The 27,962-nt window shown below is 41.9% G+C and overlaps 1 protein-coding gene across 7 annotated transcripts in view; it reads right to left on the bottom strand.

Moving 5' to 3' along the window:
* cita (citron rho-interacting serine/threonine kinase a) overlaps positions 1-27,962 on the bottom strand; it is a 228,091-nt gene that overhangs the window by 179,916 nt on the left and 20,213 nt on the right. For all 7 annotated transcript variants that reach the window (XM_063034066.1, XM_063034067.1, XM_063034065.1 and 4 more), the window contains exons 3-6: positions 21,400-21,550; positions 19,787-19,962; positions 8,967-9,068; positions 1,702-1,844 (exon numbers count right to left, since the gene is read on the bottom strand). In XM_063034066.1, the coding sequence (XP_062890136.1) occupies positions 1,702-1,844; positions 8,967-9,068; positions 19,787-19,962; positions 21,400-21,550 (572 nt within the window). The remainder of the gene's footprint in view (positions 1-1,701; positions 1,845-8,966; positions 9,069-19,786; positions 19,963-21,399; positions 21,551-27,962) is intronic.

The following is a 27,962-nucleotide window of genomic DNA, read 5'->3' as shown; positions in this document are numbered from 1 at the left end:
TAGATAACATTGAAACACAGGAAAGATAATGAGGAAACAAAACATGAAGAGCCCAGTCCATTTATCTGTTGGCTAGGACTTCAACCAGAAACACAAATGGTCCAATTTTGAGGCAATGATGTGTAAATGAGAAACTACCAGCCCTGGGCAAAGAATGGGGAATATTGTTTTTAGCTATCATTTGAGACAATTTCCTCATACTTTAAGTGTCTCAAACTTTTGTTTTAGCAATTTTAAGGAAAGAAAATACGATGGTTCTTTTCAGTGCCCAAATTAACACCAAAATCTACCCAAGCACAATTATCTTTTAACATATCTTGGGGAAAAAACACAAAAATAGGAAAAAGAGTCAGCCACCAGGTTATTCAAGCCTGGCCAGCTCAAACATTAGACCTTAACACCTTAAAGAGAATTATAAGAATACATTGAACTGCTCAAATAATATATTGCATGTTACATGGTCTATTCACACACCAACTTATTGCCACAGAATAACCACAAGGAATTTTAAAAACTTCACTGAGTGTATGTCGCATATGGATGTAAGAAAACAGGAGGGCTATGGACAGTCTAGTTTAATGTTGCAGTAGGTTTTTATAGTTTGGCACCTTATGGACCAAAGGGCCCGTACTGTGTTGTACTGTTCTACACCTGTGGCCACTTTATTAGGTACACTGCCTCGTTAATGCAAATATCTAATGCATAAAAGCGTGCAGACATGGTCAAGAGGTTCAGTTGTTCAGAGCAAACATCAGAATAGGGAATAGATATAATCCAAGTGACTGTGACCATGGAATGATTGTTGGTGCCTGATGGGGTGGTTTGAGTATCTCAGGACCTGCTGATGTCCTGGACTTTTCATGCACTAGTCTCTAGGGTTTATAGAGAATGGTGTGATAAACATAAAAGCAGCCAGTGGGTGACAGTTCCTCAGGCGAAATTGCCTTGTTAATGGGAGAGGTCAGACAATGGCCAGATGGTTCAAGCTGACAGGAATGAGACAATAACTCAAGTAACCACGTGTTACAACAGTGGTGTACAGAGGAGCATCTCTGAACACACAACACATTGACGCTAAAAGTGGATGGGCTACAACAGAAGACCACTCTGTGTTCCACTCCAGTGTCTACTTTATTAGGTACACTCCTGTACCTAATCAAGTGGTCACTGAGTGTATGTTATAGCAATTAAGTTTAATTTATCCCTCACTTTAAAAGAAAGGAGCAAAATATGATCCTAAGTTGATGTGGACAAGATGCTAAAGTATTCAAATGAAAAGGTTCCCTCGCTGTTATTTTTGTCATGCTATGTTATCTACTGTACCTAGGAGTGCAACAAGTACAAACTCAGCAACATACAGTCAGTATTCACCTTTGAGAGCAGCCTGAGACAGAGAATGCCTCAAATTCTAAGAATGAAAATGATACAGGAAAACCCAGAAATATAGCCTACTGTTACACAATGGAATACAGAAAGCAGTACATCAATCTATATCCAATTGTGCAATATTGCTTTTTCACCATTTAAGAATTCTTTATGATTCCAACTGTAGCCTGGATAAGGTGGTAGCTGACACCTTATAAAGACAAGGCACACACAATGAATGGAGATTGAATGATTGCATTCATTTCTGTATCTGTACCCTCTATTTATCTTAACATTCCTAATCGCCCAAATTCCAGATCTCATAAAGTTGCTCACCTGTGAACGTAACCCATCTGATGAACACTATGAATGGCCAGAACTAACTCAGCCAGGTAAAACTGAGCCATACTCTCATCAAACTGATCATCATAACGATTAAGGAGTGTCAGCAGATCGCCCCCTGGCTGGTATTCCATTACCTAGATGAAACAAAATCCATATTAATAAATATTCCACAGTTCTAATCATAATTCAGTTCTGTAAGCATGTTGCTTTAGGAGTCACGCTATACACCTCCATCTCCTAGAATAACTTAATGTTGCATACCCATCCAGAGGCAATTGTTAGAGAGCACGGAATGCAACTTTGTGGCTTTGTTCTGAAGATGTCAGACACGGGGACAGAGCCTGAAGGGTTAACTTGCATAACATATTATAAAGCATCATGTATAATAAGTATATTTCTGCTCCACCAAGTCAGACAGACCTGGTCTATTCGACAGAGGAAGAGATAAGATACCAGAAGGTCCCAGTGTGTAATCTGGTAATTGGAGATGGTTGTCCCATTCCTAATTCCATCACCATGGTAACAAAGTCTTAATTGTACAGGGACACTTTAAGCATAGAACCACCAGAATAGGGCCAAAGGGAGGCCTCGACAAGCACAATGCGACCATGCTGCCATCCCCGATGCAGCTTCTCCAAAAGGTGCATAAAATACCATGGCAACACATACACACTCAGCAGGTCAAGCAGCATCTATGGAAATGAATAAACAGTCGACATTCTGGGCCAAGACTGAAAAGGAAGGGGGAAGATGCCAGAATAAAAAGGTGAGTGTAGGGGAGGATGGGAATGGAATCACAAGACATTTTCACTAGCTTTCCACTCTGCATTGGGTCACTTTGACAATGTCCGGCTGATGTTTATTCATTACAACTCAGCATTCAGCACCTTCAATACCAAACTTCCTTGGTACATCCTTCTGCAACTGTATCTTTGACTTCCTCATCAGGAAACCACAGTCAGTGCGGATCGGAAATAACATCTCCTCCTCACTGACAATCAACACCAGCACCTCAGGGATGCGTACTTAGCCCACGGCACTACCCTCTATACATCGATGACCGTGTGGCTAGGCACAGCTCAAACACCATCTATAAATTTGCCGATGACACAACTGCTGTTGGCAGAATCTCAGATGGTGATGAGAAACCATACAGATGTGATATAGATCGGCTGGTTGAGTGGTATTGCAACAACAACCTGGCACTCAACGTCAGTAAAACCAAGGAATTGATTGTGGACATCTGGAAGGGGTTATCAGGGGAACACACATCAGTCCTCATTAAAGAGGTCAGCAGTGGGAAGGGAGAGAGGTTTCAAATTCCTAAGTGTCAACATCTCTAAAGATCTATCCTGGGCCCAACATATTCATGAAATTATGAAGAAGGCTCACCAGCAGCTAAACTTCATAGAAACATAGAAAATAGGTGCAGGAGAAGGCCATTCGGCCCTTCGAGCCTGCACCGCCATTCGGCCCTTCGAGCCTGCACCGCCATTCAGTATGATCATGGCTGATCATCCAACTCAGAACCCTGTACCTGCCTTCTCTCCATACCCACTGATCCCTTTAGCCACAAGGGCCATATCTAACTCCCTCTTAAGTATAGCCAATGAACTGGCCTCAACTGTTTCCTGCGGCAGAGAATTCCACAGATTCACCACTCTCTGTGTGAAGAAGTTTTTCCTCATCTTGGTCCTAAAAGGCTTCCCCTTTATCCTTAAACTGTGACCCCTCGTTCTGGACTTCCCCAACATCGGGAACAATCTTCCTGCATCTAGCCTGTCCAAATCCCTTTAGAATTTTATACGTTTCAATAAGATCCCCCCTCAACCTTCTAAATTCCAGAGAGTATAAGCCTAGTCGATCCAGTCTTTCATCAAATGAAAGTTCTGCCATCCCAGGAATCAATCTGGTGAACCTTCTTTGTACTCCCTCTATGGCAAGAATGTCTTTCCTCAGATTAGGGGACCAAAACTACACACAATACTCCAGGTGTGGTCTCACCAAGGCCTTGTACAACTGTACAGTAGTACCTCCCTGCTCCTGTACCCGAATCCTCTTGCTATGAATGCCAGCATACCATTCACCCTTTTCACCGCCTGCTGTACCTGCATGCCCACTTTCAATGACTGGTGTACAATGACACCCAGGTCTCGTTTCACCTCCCCTTTTCCTAATCGGCCACCATTCAGATAATAATCTGTTCTCCCGTTCTTGCCACCAAAGTGGATCTCCTCACTTTTATCCACATTAAATTGCATCTGCCATGAATTTGCCCACTCACCTAATCTATCCAAGTCACCCTGCATCCTCTGAGCATCCTCCTCACAGCTAACACTGCTGCCCAACTTTGGGTCATCGGCAAACTTGGAGATGCTGCATTTAATTCCCTCATCTAAGACATTTATATATATTGTAAACAACTGGGATCCCAGCACTGAGCCTTGCGGTACCCCACTAGTCACCGCCTGCCATTCTGAAAAGGTCCCGTTTATTCCCACTCTTTGCTTCCTGTCAGCCAACCAATTCTCTATCCACATCAATACCATACCCCCAATATCGCATACTTTAAGTTTGCACACTAATCTCCTGTGTGGGACCTTGTCAAAAGCCTTTTGAAAATCCAAATATACCACATCCACTAGTTCACCCCTAGCCACTCTGCTAGTTACATCCTCAAAAAATTCTATGAGATTCATCAGACATGATTTTCCTTTCACAAATCCATGCTGACTTTGTCCGATGATTTCACTGCTTTCCAAATGTGCTGTTATCACATCTTTGATAATTGACTCTAGCATTTTCCCCACCACCGATGTCAGGCTTACTGGTCTATAATTCCCCGGTTTCTCTCTCCCTCCTTTTTCAAAAAGTGGGGTTACATTAGCCACCCTCCAATCCTCAGGAACTAATCCAGAATCTAAAGAGTTTTGAAAAATTATCACTAATGCATCCATTATTTCTTGGACCACTTCCTTAAGCACACTGGGATGCAGACCATCTGGCCCTGGGGATTTATCTACCTTTAATCCCTTCAATTTTCCTAACACCACTTCCCTACTAACATGTATTTCCCTCAGTTCCTCCATCTCAATAGACCCTCGGTCCCCTACGATTTCCGGAAGATTATTTATGTCCTCCTTAGTGAAGACAGAACCAAAGTAGTTATTCAGTTGGTCTGCCATGTCCTTGTTCCCCATGATCAATTCACCTGTTTCTGACTGTAAGGGACCTACATTTGTCTTAACCAATCTTCTTCTTTTCACATATCTATAAAAGCTTTTACAGTCAGTTTTTATGTTCCCTGCCAGCTTTCTCTCATAATCTTTTTTTCCCTTTCCTAAATAAGCCCTTTGTCCTCTTCTGCTGGACTCTGAATTTCTCCCAGTCCTCAGGTGAGCCACTTTCTCTGGCTAATTTGTATGTTTCTTCTTTGGAATTGATAGTATCCCTAATTTCCCTTGTCAGCCATGGGTGCACTACCTTCTCTGGTTTATTCTTTTGCCAAACTGGGATGAACAATTGTTGTAGTTCATCCATGCGATCTTTAAATGCTTGCCATTGCATATCCACCGTCAGCCCTTTAAGTATCATTTGCCAGTCTATCTTAGCTAATTCACGTCTCATATCTTCAAAGTTACCCTTCTTTAAGTTCAGAACCTTTGTTTCTGAATTAACTATGTCACTCTCCATCTTAATGAAGAATTCCACCATATTATGGTCACTCTTACCCAAGGGGCCTCACATGACAAGATTGTTAATGTCCTAATTTTTTAGAAGTTTGACGACATTTGGTAGGTCACCAAAGAGTGACAGATTTCTACAGATGGAGAGCATTCTGCAGGTTGAATCGCCGTCTGCAGGGAGTTGCAAACTCAGCCTGCTCCATCATAGGCACCAGGTTTGTTAGCATAGAGGACACTTTCAAAAGGTGATGCCTCAAAAAGGCAGCTTCTGTCATCAAGGACTCCCATCACACAGGACTGCTCTCTTCTTAATACTATCATCAGCGAGGTGGTACAGGTGCCTGAAGACGCATACTCATCTTTTTTAAAACAGCTTCTTCCCTTCCACCATCAGATTTCTGAGCAGCCAATGGACTGACCAAGAACACTACCTCATCATTTTGCTTGCTTTTTGCACTACTTATTTCATTTAATTATTTTTATTTCTAATTGTACTTTATCGTATTTTATGTACTGTACTGCCACAAAACAAGAAATTTCACGACATATGTTAGTGTTAATAAACCTGATTCTGATTCTATTTTCTTTTCCTTTGGCATTCTGTTAATGGGAAAAGAAAGAAATGCAAAGTAGTGAAATATTGATTACTTTCATTAAGGTAGATTTCCCCACGGGGTCAAGAATTTGCACCATAGTCATAGAGAAGTACAGTACAGAAACAGGCCTTTTGGCCCACGCTGAAACCATTTAAATTCCCTACTCCCATCGACCTGCACCGGGACCATAACCCTCCTTATCCCTACTATCCACGTACGTATCCAAACTTCTCTTAAACATTGAAATTTAGCTTGCATAGACCACTTATGCTGACAGCTCATTCCACACTCTCTCGACCCCCTGAGTGAAGTTGTTTCCCCCTCTGTTCCTCTTAAACTTCTCACCTTTCTCCCTTAAGCCATGACCTCTAGTTGTAGTCACACCCAACTTCAGTGGGAAAAAAAAGCATGCTTGCATTTATTCTATCTATACCCCTCATAATTTTGTACACCTCTATCCAATCTCCTCTCAGTCTTCTACGTTCTAAAGAATACAGTCCTAACCTGTTCACTCTTTCCTCATAACTCAGGTCCTCCAGACCCAGCAATATCCTTATAAATTTTCTCTGTATTCTTTCAACCTTGTTTACATCTTTCCTGTAGGTACAGTAGGTGACTAAAATTGCACACAATACTCCAAATTGGCTTCAGTAACCTCTTATATCATCCCATCTTCTGTACTCAGTACGTTGATTTATGAAGGCCAATGTGCCAAATGCTTTCTTTACGACCCCATCTACCTGTGATGCCATCAAAGAATTACGTATCTGCATTTCCAGACCCCTTTGCTCTACCACAATCAGTGCCCTACTGTTCACTGCGTAAGACCTACCATGGTTGGTCCTACCAAAGTGCAAAAACCTCGAATTTGTCTGCATTAAATTCCATCTACCATTTTTCAGACCATTTTTTCAGCAGATACAAATCTCTCTGCAAGCCACAATAGCCCTCCTCACTGTCCGCTACACCCACAATCTTGGTGTCATCTGCAAATTTGCTTATCCAATTAACCACATTATCATCTATATCATTGATATAGATGACAAACAAAGGACCCAGCACCAATCCCTGTGGCACACTATTGGTCACAGGCCTCTAGACAGAGAGAGGCAACCCTGTATTACCTCTCTCTCTGGCTTCTCCCAAAAAGCCAATGTCTAATCCAATTTACTACCTTATCCCACAACTGATGATAGACTCATCAGCCTATAATTTCCTGGTTTATGTTTAGAGCCTTTATTTAAAAAAAACAGCAGAACAACAGTGACTATTCTTCAACCCTCTGGTACCTCTCCTGTCGCTAAGGAACCACAGCATCATTTTCTGAACAGTAAGCATGTCACAGAGTGCCAATCAAGTCAAAGCCAAGTAAAGTCTATATGCATTGTTTAACCTGACCAACTTGTCTTAATTTTGAAGTTATCAAGTAAAGCTTTACTGAAAGTCTCTTCTTTCTCACATCAACACCCCAAAACAATTTAAGCAATGCTGTATAAAAATAATATACATCAATTCAAAGATCACAGTGACACCCCATGGTACAAAAAGGAAGCTACACTCGCAAAAGATGACAGCAAGGTGACAATTAGCATTTTTAAAAAATACAGAATAAATTACGGTGACCTTAACAAATATCTTGCACTTCATAACCTAACACCTAGGATTCTGAACAAGGTGGGTATAAGATGCATGAATGTTGATCTTCCAATTTTCTCTAAATTCTGAAATAGTCCTGGTAGATCATTAGCAATCAAATGTAATGCCGCAATTAAAGAAAGGCGGTAGGAAAAAAATAGGTAACTTTAAATCATTTATCCTGACGCAAGTTGTTAACGCCATTTCATGAAGGAAACATAGTGTTTGACAAATATAAAGTAATTTTGTGAATGTAATACCAGGGAAGATTTCTGGCCAACGGAGAGAAGGTACTTGATGAAACGGTCTCCCAATCCATAAATTGGCAAGACCCGATGCAAATTGGGAGACTGCTTTGTTGAGCACCTACTCTCCGTCAGCCAGAAAAAGTGGGATCTCCCTGTGGCCACCCATTTTAATTCCTCTTCCCATTCCCATTACAATATGTCTGTCCATGGCCTCCTCTACTGTCGCGATGAGGCCACACTCAGGTTGAAGGAAGAACACTTCATATCCTGTCTGGAGAGCCTCCAACCTGAAGGCATGAACATCGATTTCTCAAACTTCCAGTAATGCCCCCCCTTCACCATTCCCCATCTTCCTTTCCCCCTTCTCACCTTATCTCCTTGCCTGTCCATGGCCTCCCTCTGGTGCTCCTCCCCACCTTTTTCTTTCTTCCATGGCCTTCTGTCCTCCCCTATTAGATTACCCCCTTCTCTAGCCCTGTATCTCTTTCACCAATCAATTTCCCAGCTCTTTACTTCACCACTCCCCCTCCCAGTTTCACCTTGTGTTTTTTTCCTCCCTTGCCCCCACCTTTTAACTCTACTCCTCGTCTTTTCCCTCCAGTCCTGACGAAGGGTTTTGGCCCGAAACATTGACTGTGCTCTTTCTGCTGAGTTCCTCCAGCATTTTGTGTATGTTGTGAAGAAGAAAATCTTATCAGGATTTCTGAGACGTTTGCAATATTTCAAATGTTCAGTGCAATGTGTTTTTTGGGAATGGGCAAAAGAGGAATCATTGTTTTCTGGGAGAAAGGCAACAGATTTTGGAGATTCCATGTGCTAACTGAAATTGGCTCCATCTTGTGTTCATCCGACAAGTGACAAATTAAGGCATATGTGGGAATATCAAAAATTTGATTCCTTGCCTGCAGTAAGATAACCTTGTATGGGGCATTAAAATTGTCTTTATCCCCATTAGGCAGGACAAAATGAGAACTGAGTTCAGGAAAGAAAAAGACAACTTTGTGTTTAATGACAAACTAAACGAAACTAGAGTAGGACATTTAAACCGATCCCCAGTTACTGTTTTGCTCTACTCTGCTCTGTTTACTCACCAGATAAATATACGTCTTATCCTGAAATACATACTGTAAGGAAGGCAACCAGGGGCTGGTGTTGCGTGATAGGATACTACACTCCTCCTCAAAAAATACGACCTAAGCAGCAAAAAAACAAAAATATCCAAAGTGGGTGAAGCTTAAAATGGTAATGAAGACATGTAAAGCTGTAAACTTTAACAGTGTATCACAATGTACTGATATTTGTTAAATTCAAACATAATAAATCAATCAGCACTTCACATGCTGATTGTTTATTCCACTAAGTAACTTGTACATTGTGAATAATTTATTTTCTTTAATTTCAAAAAAACCTTTGTTTAATCTTTAATGTATCCCCTTTCCATGGTTTTCTCTTTAAAGCAACCAACAAACCTCTTGGAGGCAATAAAAATCTCAGAATCTAATGTTCTAACCACAGAGAAGTAAGAACAATGTGATAGCTAATTCCCTGACTGACCAAATTATCAATTTAATGACAGCAGTGGGTTGTTATGTACTGCTCATGGCTAGGTTCTTATTGGTTGTATTTCCCACCTACAATTCCTTCTTCCCACAACAACCAGAGTTTACTGTAACAATACCAAGAAAGAACTTTCTTTTAAAACTGATCCTAACAAAGAACTGGACTGACCGTCCAAACATTGATAATTTTGAAAGTGAGATATCACTGAAAAATACTTCTCTCACACTAACATAAGTGGATGCTAAAGGTCCTGTGAAACCTTGACAAGAATATCCACTCTGCTTGGCCAATGAACAACCAAGTGATTGTCAATGATGCTACCACCGTAGATGTCATCCCATAATTCTACCCAAAAAGCTGGCATTATTTACTTTGCATGTTGCAGAGGAGAAGAGAAGACATTTTTTTCTGTACTATATTTGCGAGAATAAATACCAAAGTATCAAAGTCGAGTTTATTTTCATATTCATAATTACAGGTACGGTATACACAGGTGCAATGAAAAACTTACTTGCAGCAACATCACATACAAGCAGCATTTGCAAGAAAAAAATTAATTAAACACAATTTTTTTTGTTTGTTTTGCAAGAATCACAATTAAAACAGGAAGTCCAATTCAGTGCACAATGGTCAAAGTGTCCATCGTGTTGTTAAACTGTAGTGATTAGGGTTGTGCCGGTTGATTCAAGAATCGAACAGTGGAAAGGGAGCATCTGCTTTGAACCTGGTGATGTGAAACTTCATACTTCTGTACCTCCTGCCATTGGTAGCTGTGAAAAGTTGGCATGGCTGGGATGGTGAGGATCACTGATGATAGATAGCATCTTCTTGAGGCTGTACCTCCTATAGGTACGTCTGTGATACATATATGGGCAGAATCCACTATTCAGCAGCTTCTTACGGTCCTGCACATTCAAAATGCGAGACCAGACCTCGATGCAACCAATCAGGATACCTACAACAGTACACCTGTAGAAGTTTGTTAGAATGTTCAATGATGAGTTGAACCTCCTTAACCTTCCAAGCAAAGATGCTGGTGCACTTTTCTTATCATTGCATCTAAGTGCTGGACCCAGCACAGGTTATCGGATATGTTAGAACATAAGAACATAGAATAGTGCAGCACAGTACAGGCCCTTCGGCCCACAATGTTGTGCCGACCCTCAAACCCTGCCTCCTATATAACCCCCCACCTTAAGTTCCTCCATATACCCATCTAGTAGTCTCTTAAACTTCACTAGTGTATCTGCCTCCACCACTGACTCAGGCAGTGCATTCCACGGACCAACCACTATCAGAGTAAAAAGCCTTCCTCTAAAATCCCCCTTGAACTTCCCACCCCTTACCTTAAAGCCATATCCTCTTGTATTGAGCAGTGGTGCCCTGGGGAAGAGGCGCTGGCTATCCACTCTAACTATTCCTCTTAATATCTTGTACACCTTTATCATGTCTCCTCTCATCCTCCTTCTCTCCAAAGGGTAAAGCCCTAGCTCCCTTAATCTCTGATCATAATCCATACTCTCTAAACCAGGCAGCATCCTGGTAAATCTCCTCTGTACCCTTTCCAATGCTTCCACATCCTTCCTATAGTGAGGCGACCAGAAATGGACACAGTACTCCAAGTGTGGCCTAACCAGAGTTTTATAGAGCTGCATTGTTACCTCGCAACTCTTAAACTCTATTCCTCGACTTACGAAAGCTAACACCCCATAAGCTTTCTTAACTACCCTATCCACCTGTGAGGCAACTTTCAGGGATCTGTGGACATGCATTCCCAGATCCCTCTACTCCTCCACACTACCAAGTATCCTGCCATTTACTTTGTACTCTGCCTTGGAGTTTGTCCTTCCAAAGTGTACCACCACGCACTTCTCTGGGTTGAACTCCATCTGCCACTTCTCAGCCCACTTCTGCATCCTATCAATGTCTCTCTGCAATCTTCGACAATCCTCTACACTATCTACAACACCACCAACCTTTGTATCGTCTGCGAACTTGCCAACCCACCCTTCTTCCCCCACATCCAGGTCGTTAATATAAATCACAAAAAGTAGGGGTCCCAGAACAGATCCTTATGGGACATCACTAGTCACAACCCTCCAATCTGAATGTACTCCCTCCACCACGACCCTCTGCCTTCTGCAGGCAAGCCAATTCTGAATCCACCTGGCCAAACTTCCCTGAATCCCATGCCTTCTGACTTTCTGAAGAAGCCTACCGTGTGGAACCTTGTCAAATGCCTTACCATGTAGATCACATCCACTGCACTACCCTCATCTATATGCCTGGTCACCTCCTCAAAGAACTCTATCAGGCTTGTTAGACACGATCTGCCCTTCGCAAAGCCATGCTGACTGTCCCTGATCAGACCATGATTCTCTAAATGCCTATAGATCCTATCTCCAAGAATCTTTTCCAACAGCTTTCCCACCACAGACGTAAGGCTCACTGGTCTATAATTACCCGGACTATCCCTATTACCTTTTTTGAACAAGGGGACAACATTCACCTCCTTCCAGTCCTCTGGTACCATTCCCGTGGACAACGAGGACATAAAGATCCTAGCCAGAAGCTCGGCAATCTCTTCCCTCGCCTCGTGGAACAGCCTGGGGAATATTCCGTCAGGCCCCGGGGACTTATCCGTCCTAATGTATTTTAACAACTCCAACACCTCCTCTCCCTTAATATCAACATACTCCAGAACATCAACCTCACTCATATCGTCCTCATCGTCATCAAGTTCCCTCTCATTGGTGAATACCGAAGAGAAGTATTCATTGGGGACCTCGCTCACTTCCACAGCCTCCAGGAACATCTTCCCACCTTTATCTCTAATTGGTCCTATCTTCACTCCTGTCATGCTTTTGTTCTTCACATAACTGAAGAATGCGTTGGGGTTTTTCTTTACCCTACTCGCCAAGGCCTTCTCACACCCCCTTCTTGCTCTTCTCAGCCCCTTCTTAAGCTCCCTTCTTGCTACCCTATATTCCTCAATAGACCCATCTGATCCTTGCTTCCTAAACCTCATATATGCTGCCTTCTTCCACCTGACTAGATTTTCCACCTCACATGTCACCCATGGTTCCTTCACCCTACCATTCTTTATCTTCTTCACCAGGACAAATTTATCCCTAATATCCTGCAAGAGATCACTAAATATCAACCACATGTCCATAGTACATTTCCCTGCAAAATCGTCATCCCAATTCACACCCACAAGTTCTGGCCTTACAGCCTCATACTTTGCCCTTCCCCAATTAAAAATTTTCCTGTCCTCTCTGATTCTATCCTTTTCCATGATAATGCTAAAGGCCAGGGAGCGGTGGTCACTGTCCCCCAATTGCTCACCCACTGAGAGATCTGTGACCTGGCCCGGTTCATTACCTAATACTAGATCTAGTATGGCATTCCCCCTGGTCGGCCTGTCAACATACTGTGACAGGAATCCATCCTGGACACGCTTAACAAATTCTGCCCCATCTAAACCCTTGGAACTAATCAGGTGCCAATCAATATTAGAGAAGTTAAAGTCACCCATGATAACAACCCTGTTATTTTTGCACCTTTCCAAAATCTGCCTCCCAATCTGCTCCCAATTAGCACCCAGGAATTATACTGCTGCTTTCATCCAGTGCCGATTCCCCAATGTACGCTGGCACATGTTCGCCCCACTTTCCCTTCCTGAAAACAATAATCAGCTCTACAGTTTTGCTGCGAGAGGTAGGTTTTTAAAAAGTAACACTTCACAGATGACCTATTTCACTCCAGTAAACTGACTCATCGCTACCTGTGATTCATCCAACAATAGTGTCGTCGACAAATTTAAAGATGACACTGGAGCTATGCTTAGCCGTGAAGTCCTATATGTACAGAGAACAGAGCGGGGGCGAGGGGGGCCGGTGAAGGAGTGTGGTAATAAGCACGCAGAGTTTAGATACACCTGTGTTGATGGTCAGCAATGAAGACTTGTTACCAATCCTCACTTGACTGAGGTCTGTGGATGAGAAGTTGAGTACCCGGTTCCAGAGGAAAATACAGTGGCCGAGGTCTTGAAGCTGATAATGAGATTGGATGGGATAATTGTATTGAATAATGAGCTGTAATCAATGAACAGCAGCCTGACCTACAAACTCCTGTTGTCCAGATGATTGAGAGCAGAGTGAAGAGCCAGAGAAATTGCACCAGGTGTTGACCTGCTATTGTAGTAGGCTAAAAGGAGCATCTCCGAGGAAGAAATTGATCCATGCCATAACCAACTTCTGTAAAGTACTTCATTATCTTTGATGCAAGTGACACGGGACAGCAGTCATCGAGACAGATCACCATACTCTTCTTGGGCACTGGTACAATAGATGCCTTTTTGAAGCAGGTGAGAACCTCAGACCATGGAAGCAAGGTTGAATAAGTCCATATATATTTCCAATCAGTTAGTCTGCATGGCTTTTAGTACTCGGCCAGGTACACAGACTGGATCATATGCCTTTTGTGAATTTATCCTCTTGAAGGATGCCCAGATGCCAGCCTCAGAGACTTAATTTACAAATTGGACTAAAAGACATCAATACTAATTAGGAAGAACCATTTTGAATAGACTGTAACACTGATGACAGTCCTCACACATATGATGAGTCTGATGTCCTGTCAAGTTTTTTAGATCCAATTTACATTTAGAAAAAGATTCTTAATTAATTATGCTTAACCAATATAGATAACATTTTTCTGAAGATTCAACAGATGCTTTTACCAGAAGTTACCATCACCAACACAGGAATATGGAGAGTTTATATAACCCCTTAAGCTTGATCCAGCATTCAAGGAGATTGCAGCTGCCAAAACACCCTTTTCCTCATATCTATTCATAACTTACACCATTGTTTACCTTTAACTAGACATACTGGTCCCCACTATATATTGTCAGGTAACCCTATCCAGCTCTACGTACATGCAGAATATGGCCAATAAAATCATCTTGGAGTAGCAAGAGCGAGATCTGTGAGAGAGCAGGAACCTTTGAAAAGAGCAAGTCTCATTGTGTGAGTTTCACTTGGGATAATAAAAAGAAATTAGGTTTAAGCAGAGCAGCCATTGTTGCAATGGACTGGGTTAGAGTGGGAAACTGAGGCTTTGGCGTGAGGCTTCAGTGACAAGAAATGGACACCAAGGTCCTGGATGCTATTTTGGACAGCATTCTGTGAGTGGACCATGGCACAGGTAAGTAGCAGGTAAGAACAGGTAACTCATTGAAAAAAAAAGTATTAACTAAAAATAAACCAAATTACAACTAATTAATATAGTAGGGATGCCAGATCAGGTGATGTGTTGCAGCTACATGATAAGGAAGCTGTCGAACCCCATTGACCACATCTACAGCAAGTATTCGATGTTCGAGGAACTCAAGCTCAAGGTTGATGATGTGCATTCTGAGCTTCAAACACTGCAATGCAGCAGGGAGGGGGGCAAGTCACCTGGACACTGTTTCAGAAAACCGTCACACTCATTAGATTAACTATTTCAAATTCAGTTTGTGGTCAGGGACAGGATGTGAGTGAGACAGGAAGAGGAAATGTAGAGAACGTTCAGCCATTGAGCTTGCTCAACAGCTCTGAGATTGTTGCATCCTGCGAGGATGAGATTGGGAGTTGTAGGAAGGATGAGCAACCAAACCGTAGTGCAGTAGTTCAGGAAGACATTCAAGGGGGGTGGGGGCAGGGCAAAGAGAAGAGAAATGTTTTTGTAATTGGTGATAGTATAGCCAGTGAGATAGACAAAATTCTGTTGCATGGATTGAAAGTTCCGAAGGCTGTGTTATCTGCCCTGGTGCGTGCAGAGGAAATTGGCATGGAAGGGAACATCCAGTTGTTGTGGTCCATGTGGGTACCAATGACATAGGAAGGACAATGAAACAGGCCCTGCTGAAGGAATTTGAGCAGCTAGGGACAAAATCAAAACACAGAACCAAGAAAGTAATAATCACTGCATTGTTACCTGAGCTATGTGCAAATTACCACAGGGTTAATAAGATCCGAACTAAATGCATGGCTTAAAGATTGGTGTGTGTGAAGTGAGTTTGAATTTATAGGACACGAAGTAGTGAGCTTTTCCGACAGGATGGGATCCTCCTGAATCATGAAATCAAATCTTTAGAAAGAGACGAGTTAAGAAAATCCAAGGGTAAAAAGAGATAGCTAAAGACATTGTGGTGGCATTAGCAGTAATCTTTCAAGAATCACTAGATTCTGGAATGGTTCTGGAGTACTAGAAGATGCAAATGCCACTCCACTTTTTAAGGGAGGGAGGCAAAGAAAGGAAACTATAGGCCAGTTAACCTGACTTCAGTATTTGGGAAGATGTTGGAGTTCATTATTAAGGATGAGGTTTTGGGGTACTTCGCAGCACATGATAAAAATAGGCCAAAGTCAGCATGGCATCCTTAAAGGGAAATCTTGCCTGCAAGTCTGTTGGAATTCTTTGAGGAAATGACAGATGGGATAGAGAGATGTTCTTTACAGAAGGTGTTTGACAACGTGCCGCACATTAGGCTGCTAAACAAGATTAGAGTCAATGGTATTACGAAAGATACTATGGATTGGCTGACTGGCAGGAGGCAAAGAGACGGGATAAAGAGGGCCTTTTCTGGTTGGCTGCCAGTGACAAGTGGTGTTTCCCAGGGGTCAGAGTAGAGACCACTTCTTTTCGCATTATAGGCCAATGATTTGGATAATGGAATTGATGGCTTTGTGACAAAGTGTATGGTCATGCACTTTGGAAGAAGGATAAAGGTATAGAATACTTTGTAAATGAGGAGAAAATTCAGAAATCAGAGTCAAAGGGACTTGAGAGTCCTCATTCAAACTTCAAAGTAAATTTATTATCAAAGTACTCATACATCACCATTGACAACTGTGAAATTCATTTTCTTATGGGTGTTCTCAGTAAATCCAAGAACCATAATAGAATCAGCGAAAGACTGCTCCCAACAAGGCGAAAAAAAAAAATAATGGGCAAAGTAGAACAAACTGTGTAAATAGAAAAGAGAAAAAATAAATAAATAAATATTGAGAACATGGGATGAAGAGTCCTTGAAAATGAGTCCATGTTTGTGGAAACAATACAGTGATGGATCAAGTACAGTAAAGTCAAATGAAGTTATCCCCACTGGCTGAAGAACCTGATGGTTGAGGGACAATAACTGTTCCAGAACCTGAGAGTGAGTCCATGCTTCTCCGTGGATTGTCACCTTGTCGTGGTGGAGAGGCTTGTGTGGTCCTGTGATCCCGAGAGCAATGTCGTCTGGAGCTATGCTCCTGGTAGGGTCACTCATGGCGGTAAGGTCGAGGGTGAGGTCCCTGACAAAGAGCAATCCAACCAAGTCCTCAACGGTGGAACAAGTGGGCGAAGTTACTTCGAGCTCAATGGCTGTGAAGGCCGATGAAGGCTGTGACAAATCCATCAGCTCCAATCATCGTGGTTTCCATGCCATTGGAATCAGTTGGTTGATTTGTGAAGTATCGTGTGCTTCTTGGAGTGCAACATCAAGTACACGTTAAACAAATACACCACAGAAGTCTTCACTCTGTGGGCCACTTCTTCAGCATGAAAACCATCATCCTTGACCTCGAGGGATAGCCATGACCACGAGTATGAGTCCTGAGGCTCCAATACCTTCTTCCTGATGGCAGTGGTGACAAGAGAGCATGACCTAGGTGGTGGGATATATTTATGCAGTATTCCATAAAGAGTAACTTGCAGGGGGTAATGCTGAGGCTTGAAAAAAGCATTGGTCAGTCCACACTGTGTATTCTGAGAATTGTGAACAGTTTTGAGCTCTTTATCCAAGAAAAGCATGCGGTCCAACATCAACTCTCACGTTTCTTTTACTCTTAATATATTTGAAGAAACTTTGGGTATCCTCTTAATATTACAGTATTGTCTAGCTTACCTTGATATTCCACTCTTTATGATTTTGTTGCCTTCTGTTGGTTTTTAAAAGCTTCCCAAGAGCAACCTAATTTTCCCAATCTAACTGCATAGCTATCTAAAGATTGTTCTTTTGATTTACCTTTTCTATCTCCTGTTGTAACTTAACTTGTAGCACATGTATTTGCTGCTGTTGCAAGGTCTGTATAAAGACCCATCCGGGTCTTTTTATCCTTGCAGTTTCTTAGCTCTACCCACAAGGATTCTACACCTTCTGATCCTATGTCACCTCCTTCGAAGGATTTTACTTAATTTTTTAACCAACAGAGCCACTCTTCCCCCTCTGCTTACTTGCCTGTCCTTTCAGTACAATGTGCACCTTTGGATGTTAAGCTCCCAGCTATAATCTTCTTTCAGCCATGACTCAGTGGTGCCCACAACATCATACCTGCCAATCTCTAACTATACTACATCTACCTTATTCCATAACTGCATGCATTCAGATATAACACATTCAGTCCAGTAGTTACCACCCTCTTCGATTTTGTCCCTCTTTACAGAGCAACTCATCCCATTGACTGTAATTTTGCCTCATCAGCCTCTCATTGCTAGCAGTCTCACTACACAATTCCTGTTTGTAAACTAACTGCCCCATCCTCAGCCTTATCACTCCAGTTCCCATCCTCCTGCCAAATTAGCTTAAACCCACCCAGACAGCTTGTATCTTCCCCAGAAGAGATCCAGAAATCTGAATCCCTGCCCCTTGCACCAGCTCCTCAGCCACACATTTATCTGCCAAATACTCCTATTCTAACCCTCATTCGCAGATGGCACAGGCAGCAATCCAGAGATAACTACCCTGGCAGTCCTGCTTTTCAGCTTTCTACCCAACTCCCTGAAATCTCTTTTCAGGATTCCTCGCCTTTCGTACCCATGTCATTGGTGCCAAGATGTACCAAGATTTCTGGCTCTTACCCTCTCCCTTTAGAATGCTACAGACCCGATCTGAGATATTTTAACCATGCACCTGGGAGGCAACATACAATCTGTGTATCTCTATTACAACTCGTTTCTGTTCCTCTAACTATGGAATCTCCTATCACTACTGCAGACCTCTTCACCTCTCTTCTCTTCCGAGCCAGACTCTGTGCCAGAGATCCAGTCATTACAGCTTCCCCTGGTAGACTGTCCCCTTCAACAGTATCCAAAACAGTGTTTTTATTATTGAGTGGAATGGCCACAGAGGTACTCTGTACTAGCAGCCCATTTCCCTTCCTTATCCCGACAGTCATCCCATTACCTGCTTCCTGCAACCTAGGGGTGACTACCTCCCTGTAGCTCCTTTCTATCATTTCTTCAGTCTCCTGTATGAGCCAAAGGTTATCGAGCTACAGCTCCAGTTCCTTAACATGTTCTCTGAAGAGCTGCAGCTCAGTGCACCTGGTGCAGAAGTGGTCATCTGGGAGGCTCTAAGTCTCCCAGAATTCCCACATTAAGGAACTTGAGGTAAAGGAACCCTTGGGAAAACTTGACTATAATATGCTAGAATTCACCCTGTAGTTAGAGCGGGAGAAGCTAAAGTCGGATGTATTGGTATTACAGTGGAGTAAAGGGAATTTCCGAGGCGTGCAAGAGGAGCTGGCCAAAGATGATTGGAAGGGGACACTAGTCTGCTCACCACCTACATTCCAGCCTGAGGAGTTCCCAATCATCAGATGGACCGGTAACTTCTGTTTGATGATAAACTCATCGCAGTGCTTGAGTGTAGCAGTTTTGTCGCACTCTTGTTGTCCTAACCTGAGACATCCAATCCACCATTCTACTTACCGAGAGAGTTCTCCACCATGATTCTGACTACAGTTTACATACCACCAAAAGCGGATGTCAAGCTAGTGGACAATGTATTAAGTGCCATGATTAACAAACAAGAAACGGCCTATCCTGAAAGCTTTCAGATACTTGCCAGGGACTTCAATCAGGCTCGTTTTGAAGAAATCTCTATCCAACTACCATCAGCACATCACTGTGGCACCAGAGGACCCAACACACTCAACCAGTGCTATACCACCTCAAGAATCTGATTTAAGAGGCCTCCAACACTGAGCATCTTAGTTGAAAAACATTCAATTTCCCAACAAATAAATTCATCCACGACATAATCCCAACTCTAAATGTATTATGCAATGGCAGCAATAGATTGATCACCAAAACTCTCATCCATGGATATGTAGCCAATTTTTAAACTAAAGCTTGTAATAACTTGAAACTATTAAAAATTTACATTTTTAAAGATAAATGGAATTATGTTTCTGATAATTCAAAGAGCCACAAATGTAAAAATATCAGCCTATTCATCCCATGGAACCTGCAGTGACAGCTCTGTAGACATAATGAATCTCAGATTAAATCCAAATTAATAATAGTGTCATCTTACATTATCCTCTTCAATCAGCGCCTGCTTATTCATGACTTTCATTGCATAAACATCGTTGGTGGCTTTCTCACGGACGACCTGCACTTCCGCAAAAACACCACGACCAATCACGCTTTTCACCTCAAAATCACCAGCACAGGGTTGTAACTCTCGAATCTCATTCAGAGCATCTTTGTCTACAGACAGAAAAGACAGTTTGAATCTACTGAAACAAAATATTCAGTTTAACAACATAGGTATGCTAAAGGTTACCTGGGCTCAACATCATAAAATCTGTCGGTATTATACTGTCTGCATAATTTTCTGAATTGGAGCACTCCATGTGAGGCAAGCAGGGTCCTGGGAAAGTACTGGTTAGAATTGTTCCCCTCAAGAACAGCAGGGTATGAAAGAGGAAGATCTCCCTTTCTCTCCCTCGAGCACATAGACAGTCTGTTGCTGTTGGATTACTTGCCTGTGTGGATGAGTGAGAGAGAGAACACCCACTCACTTAGTTTCCAGCACATTCTATTTGATCTCTCATTGGTTGGGTTATGTCCTGTTTTTTTGCCTTCATATTATCAGATTATTCACAGCTTTTTTGCCCAGCTCTGACCTACATAAGTAACCTTTAAATATTTTAAATTGCTTTTATTAATTTGTACTAATTTAATATATTTCTGATCATCACATCTTATTCCAACAAACACATTATTCATTAGAAATAGGAACAGAAAACCAAGACTGACAGATTTAATTATCAGGGGAAGCAGAGATCAGTGCTCTTTTCGCCTGTAAAGGTAGACTGAGAGGTAACCTGACACAGGCCTTCAATATAAAGAGAAGGTCACATTGAGGAGGGACATGGGGTAAATCTCTTGAGGCATACCCAAAAGCAGATGTTATAACATAAAAGAATCACTAGCAAATCCAGTAGAGAAATTGTTTTTTTCATCTAAAAGACTAGGTTAATGAAAACCTTGCCTCCTATGTAGTATACCGAATGGATATATATGGCCTGTGGTATACATGGTCCTCTGTATAATTTTAAACACCACAGATAATAGTCAGACAAAGATAGAGTTTCAGAAACTGAAGTGTAGACGTTGGATGATAGAGGATCTTGATTATAATTTTGTGGCTATTTCATTACCTTCAGTTAAGAAAAATATAATCTAAATTTCACAATAACTGGCAGCTTCAATTGAACTTTCCAATCATCTTTTCAGAAGAGGGTATAAACAGCCTAACCACAAATGATAAACAACTTAACATGCAGAACACTATATCGCATAACAAATTCCTACAGGTTATTGAATTACTATTTCTGATCAACATGAACCCAATGCATGAAAATACCTTACCAGGATAGCAGCAGACTGTTTAGGAATGGGATCTCTCGCTTTGTAACATAACTAATTATAAGGCATTTCCACATTTATTTCAAAATTTCAATACTTAATTTTCCCTAGATTAAATATCATTGTAACCCTGCTACCACCTATAGTACTCAACCAACTAAAATTAGGAAATAGGTTAACATCCATATACAAACGTATTAAAAAAAAGTGATTGTGGAAAAAGGAAATGAAAAATTTATCAAACCAGCAGCAAGCTTATGGTACAGTACTCACACTTTTTTACAAAATTGGCCACGTGCTTTATTTTCATCAGGTCAGGACTATTACATTCTTTAAAGAGGGCAAGGATTGCATCAATAAGTCCTTCTCTGGTCAATAAGCAGGAAGACTGTTGTTGTATCCGACCCAGACAAGGAGTCTTGCCCTGTAAATGAAGTACCATTATCATCAGGGAAATGTGCACATAATCTCTACTTTAATAAAGTCATAAAAATGAAATAGAAATATAATCTATCATTCATATATGGGGTGTATGGGGTGTCAGGAAGGGGTAGCACCTCTGGTGGGGGAACATGTTGCGTCCTTTTCAAGGTGGTTAGTCCACCTTTGGTCCCCACCTGGTACTCAGCTCTCACCTGTGGCTCCCCGTAGCTGTTTGCATGTGACAGCGGCCACACCCCGGGCAACGGCTTTGACAAGCTGGCTAAACCAGGTGAGGGTAGCCGGCGGATCTCAAACCCTCGGTGAGATAGGGAGTTGTCTATCCCAGCATGTGAAGACAGACTCCGGCAGACTGAGCGAACGAGACCAATGGAAGGTCCAACGGTCAAGAAGGTGGTCTCTGCAAGCGTCGTGGAACGTGTAGAGCAGGACAAGACACAGAAGATGTCCTGGTCATCCACTGCACCTAGTCCCATCTCCAGCCGTCTCGATTCTTGTCTTGCCACTGGATCCATATGGGAATTGGGAAGAGAGAGTGAGGCTGACGCTGCGCAACTCTCCCTCACTTAAATCCAAATCACACGCTAGTCTCGACACCATCATTATGGTGTCGAGGTCCTCATCGACATTGATGATGGACGAACACTATCATTCATAACTTTGTAAAACACATTAAAGTAAGAAGTACAGACTACTTAGCTATTCAAGCTTGCTCTGCCATTCAATAAGTCTATACTGGTCTGTTCTTTGTCTTCAATTTCACTTAAATCCCTTGAATCTCTTGCTGTTCATAAATCTACACCAGGCCTGAATATATTTATCCAAACCAAGTCACAAATTAGATATGGAGTGTCATAAGACATGAGCAAGGAATAGAAATTTAAACAAAATGAAGGAGGGAACTCCAAAGCTTGGGCCTTGCGTAGATAAAAGCTTGGCCAACAGTAGAGAGTACTTAATAAAAAAGAGGTAGGTCGTTATAGAAGTAGCACGTAGATACTGGAAGATTGTAGAACTGGAAGATGAAACAAAAGAGGTGGGAAGAGGCAGGCTCTGGAGGGAAATAACAAAAAAAAAACAGTTTTTAAATTTTCTGGTGCTGTTAGACTTGGAGTCAATGCAAGTCGTGGGTAATTTCAACCATAAAATTTTTGCAGTGGTCTGCAAAGTTTTCAATGAGATTGAGTATAATGAGAACACAAGAAAGATAAGAGCAACCAAGTGATCGAAAACCAGGTGATAACTTGTGACTGGATACAGCTTTCAGTAGCAGATGAGCTGAGGTGGGGTGGAGATAGATGACATTTTAAGAGGAGATAATGCAGATGCACAGTTGGAACCTCGTTCTCGGGTCAAATATGTAGTTATTTTCATTTTATTTCGAGATACAGCACAGAACAGACCCTGCTGGCCCAACAAACCACACAGCTAGCAACCCACCTATTTAACACAAGCGTAATCACAAGACGATCTACATGCGGTTCACGGGGAGAACGTACAAACTCCTTACAGACGGTGCTGGATTTGAACTCCGAACTCTGGAACGGTCCAAGCTGTAATAGTGTCACACTAACTGCTGCACTACCGTGGTGCCCAAAGTTGCAACAGTCTAATTCAAACTTAGACAATTGTGAGGGAGATGGATGGACCTGTAGCAAGAGTTTTTAGTGAACTCTGAAGACAATGGTTTTTACCTTTTCATTACCTTAACGGAGAAAATTTCTGTTCAAACAGTGCTGCACATCAGCTCATGGTCCAACAAACAAAAAATTGGGAAAAGGGTCAAGAGTCATAGTGGTGAGGTAAATGGAATACTGCAAATAATGAATAACTGGAAGGGGTAAGGCTGGACCCTTTTGGGTTCTTGAAGTAATTATGAAGGAACAAAAGATAAAGCCATTGCAAGCAACTTCTTGATAACAAAGAATCAGGAATGAAACTGTTGAATAAAGTCATGTCTTTCTGGATAACTCAGAAGTGTTTGAGGAAATATGACTTAGTTAGTGGCAAAAGCTTCAGACAGGGCAAAAAGGACCAGGATTTATAGATTGCCATAATCACAAACATACAAGATGTCATTTGTGACTTTGATTGAAGGTCAGTTCAGTACTGCAGCAGGTAAAGAAACCAATTGTGAAAATTCAAACATGGAATTCTGAGAAAGACAGGGATGAAGTTGGGACAGGATAGCACCTCCAAAGACCAAAGTAGAAAGAAATTATTTAACATCAGCTTGTATATAGTCACAGAAGTACCTTATATAATTAAATGGTTATGCATCTCATGATGTACAAAAAACATGATAATACAATGGGGAAGATCATGCCTAATCCTGGCTGCTTTAACTACAGCTTCATGTACTTTTGTGACATGATGGCTCTGATTGTCTTCCAGGCCTAATTAGCTCAACTGCCTCCCAAGGTAAAACAGTCTGTAAGCAGTGACTAGGCCTCAGGTGGCAGATCCTAAGGCCCTGCTTTCATACTACCATTCATAGCTCACTTACATCAAAAGCTTTGAATAAGTTTTTAAGTATCAATGACGATCAGACATAAAATCAATCCAAATTGATTTTAATAATAAAAACAAAAATATTACATAAAAACTTTAAGTACTAGAAAATATTTAAACGTTGCAGCTTAAGATATTTTAAAGAAAATACTTAATAATCTTTCCACTCAAGGTGCATGTGCCAAAAGCTGAGGAGTCAGGAAGCAAACTTCATCATGTCTGTCACTGAAGAACATCTATCCAAGCCCCCCCCGCCCCAGACTCAGTGCTAAGTAGGGCTGTGGAGCAGAAGGTTAGATGTACTGGCACTGTAAAACATTAATGCCAGTGCAGCTGATTTCCTGCTCAATACAGACTTCTGAGCTTCAAATATACAGGCCGGGCAGTCAGGAACGAACTGACCCACAAACTGCTGTCAGTCAGTAGCTCTCTTCAGAACTACAGGCCATCCCCACATAATAAACAAGTCCCATATGGCCAGAAGCCCATTTTATCTGCAAGTCTGGAATTACACAAAAATTATTCAATATACTAATTATACCTCCAAAGTATTGCAGTGAATGGCATCAAAAACACAAGACTTATATAAAATAAAAGAACAATTAGCAAAAGTAGAGAGTGAGGGGGAATCTGTTTTTTTTATTGATAGGAATGATTAGAAGTATATACATTGGACTTCAGAATTCATGGGAGCTCATTCTTTTGACTTGGAAGAGCAAATCTGCAGAGAGATAGCAGGCAATTGCAGGAAACATAAAGTTGTGGTGGTAGGGGATTTTAATTTTCCATACATTGATTGGGACTCCCATACTGTTAGGGGTCTAGATGGTTTAGAGTTTGTAAAATGTGTTCAGGAAAGTTTTCTAAATCAATATATAGAGGGACCAACTAGAGGGGATGCAATATTGGATCTCCTGTTAGGAAACGAATGAGGGCAAGTGACAGAAGTATGTGTAGGGGAGCACTTTGTTCCAATGATCATAACACCATTAGTTTCAATTTGATCATGGACAAGTATAGATCTGGTCCTAGGGTTGAGGTTCTGAACTGGAAGAAGGACAAATTTGAAGAAATGAGAAAGGATCTAAAAAGTGTGGATTGGGACAGGTTGTTCTCTGGCAAAGATGTGATTGGTAGGTGGGAAGCCTCCAAAGGGGAAATTTTGAGAGTGCAGAGTTTGTATGTTCCTGTCAGGATTAAAGGCAAATTGAATAGGAATAAGGAACCTTGGTTCTCAAGGGATATTGCAACTCTGATAAAGAAGAAGAGGGAGTTGTATGAAATGTATAGGAAACAGGGGGTAAAGTAGGTGCTTGAGGAGTATAAGAAGTGCAAGAAAATACTTAAGAAAGAAATCAGGAGGGCTAAAAGAAGACATGAGGTTGCCTTGGCAGTCAAAGTGAAGGATAATCCAAAGAGCTTTTACAAGTATATTAAGAGCAAAAGGATTATAAGGGATAAAATTGGTCCTCTTGAAGATCAGAGTGGTCGGCTTTGTGCGGAACCAAAGGAAATGGGGGAGATCTTAAATGGGTTTTTTGCGTCTGTATTTACTAAGGAAGCTGGCATGAAATCTATGGAATTGAGGGAATCAAGTAGTGAGAACATGGAAACTGTAGATTGAAAAGGAGGAGGTGCTTGCTGTCTTGAGGAAAATTAAAGTGGATAAATCCCCGGGACCTGACAGAGTGTTCCCTCGGACCTTGAAGGAGACTAGTGTTGAAATTGCGGGGGCCCTGGCAGAAATATTTAAAATGTCGCTGTCTACGGGTGAAGTGCCGGAGGATTGGAGAGTGGCTCATGTTGTTCCGTTGTTTAAAAAAAGATCGAAAAGTAATCCGGGAAATTATAGGCCGGTGAGTTTAACGTCAGTAGTAGGTAAGTTATTGGAGGGAGTACTAAGAGACAGAATCTACAAGCATTTGGATAGACAGGGGCTTATTAGGGAGAGTCAACATGGCTTTGTGCGTGGTAGGTCATGTTTGACCAATCTGTTGGAGTTTTTCGAGGAGGTTACCAGGAAAGTGGATGAAGGGAAGGCAGTGGATATTGTCTACATGGACTTCAGTAAGGCCTTTGACAAGGTCCCGCATGGGAGGTTAGTTAGGAAAATTCAGTCGCTAGGTATACATGGAGAGGTGGTAAATTGGATTAGACATTGGCTCGATGGAAGAAGCCAGAGAGTGGTGGTAGAGAATTGCTTCTCTGAGTGGAGGCCTGTGACTAGTGGTGTGCCACAGGGATCAGTGCTGGGTCCATTGTTATTTGTCATCTATATCAATGATCTGGATGATAATGTGGAATTGGATCAGCAAGTTTGCTGATGATACAAAGATTGGAGGTGTAGTAGACAGTGAGGAAGGTTTTCAGAGCCTGCAGAGTGACTCAGAGTGAGCTGGAAAAATGGGCTGAAAAATGGCAGATGGAGTTTAATACTGACAAGTGTGAGGTATTGCATGTTGGAAGGACAAACCAACGTAGAACATACAGGGTTAATGGTAAGGCACTGAGGAGTGCAGTGGAACAGAGGGATCTGGGAATACAGATACAAAATTCCCTAAAAGTGTCGTCATAGGTAGATAGGGTCGTAAAGAGAGCTTTTGGTACATTGGCCTTTATTAATCCAAGTATTGAGTATAAGAGCTGGAATGTTATGATGAGGTTGTATAAGGCATTGATGAGGCCGAATCTGGAGTATTGTGTTCAGTTTTGGTCACCAAATTACAGGAAGGATATAAATAAGGTTGAAAGAGTGCAGAGAAGGTTTACAAGGATGTTGCCGGGACTTGAGAAACTCAGTTACAGAGAAAGGTTGAATAGGTTAGGACTTTATTCCCTGGAGCGTAGAAGAATGAGGGGAGATTTGATAGAGGTATATAAAATTATGATGGGTATAGATAGAGTGAATGCAAACAGGCTTTTTCCACTGAGGCAAGGGGAGAAAAAACCAGAGGACATGGGTTAAGGGTGAGGGGGGAAAAGTTTAAAGTGAACATTAGAGGGGGCTTCTTCACACAGAGAGTGGTGGGAGTATGGAATGAGCTGCCAGACGAGGTGGTAAATGCGGGTTCTTTTTTAACATTTAAGAATAAATTGGACAGATACACGGATGGGAGGTGTATGGAGGGATATGGTCCGTGTGCAGGTCAGTGGGACTAGGCAGAAAATGGTTCGGCACAGCCAAGAAGGGCCAAAGGGCCTGTTTCTGTGCTGTAGTTTCTAAGGTTCTATGGTTCTTTTGTATGGGTGCCCACAACTCAGGCATTCCTTTAGGGAATCTGGACAACATTTATTGCCAATCACCAATTTCCTTTTCCTTGCTTGCCCATTTCAAAGGAATTCAGACAGTCAACCACATTGGAAATCACGCATAGGCCAGATTAGATAAGAATATTCGACTTTCTGCCCTGAAGTATATGGCCTTCTCCACTGTTGCAATGAGGCCACACTTAGGTCAGAGGAAAAACTCTTTGTATTCAGTTTGGGTAGCCTCCAACCTGATGGCATGAACATCGATTTCTCAGACTTCCAGTATTGCCCCTCACCACCCCCCTTCACCATTTCCAATCCCCTTTTCCCTCTCTCGGCTTATCTCCTTGCCTGCCCATCACCTCCCCCCTTTTCTTTCTTCCATCGTGCTCTGTCCTCTCCTATTTGATTCCCCCTTCTCCTGCCCTGTATCTGTTTCACTAATCAACTTCCCAGCTCCTTACTTCATCTCTCCCCTTTGTGGTTTCACCTAACACCTTGTGTTTCTTCTTCCCCTGCCCCCACCTTTTAACTCTACACCTCATCGATTTTTTCTCTCGTCCTGCTGAAGGGTCTCAGCACGAAATGTCGATTGTACTCTTTTCCATAGATGCTGCCTGGCCTGCTGAGTTCCT

Source organism: Mobula hypostoma, chromosome 27 (assembly GCF_963921235.1).
Source record: "Mobula hypostoma chromosome 27, sMobHyp1.1, whole genome shotgun sequence".
Lineage (NCBI taxonomy): Eukaryota > Metazoa > Chordata > Chondrichthyes > Myliobatiformes > Myliobatidae > Mobula > Mobula hypostoma.
The sequence above is the reverse complement of the archived record's forward strand: the minus strand, read 5'-3'. Positions and strand labels throughout refer to the sequence as shown.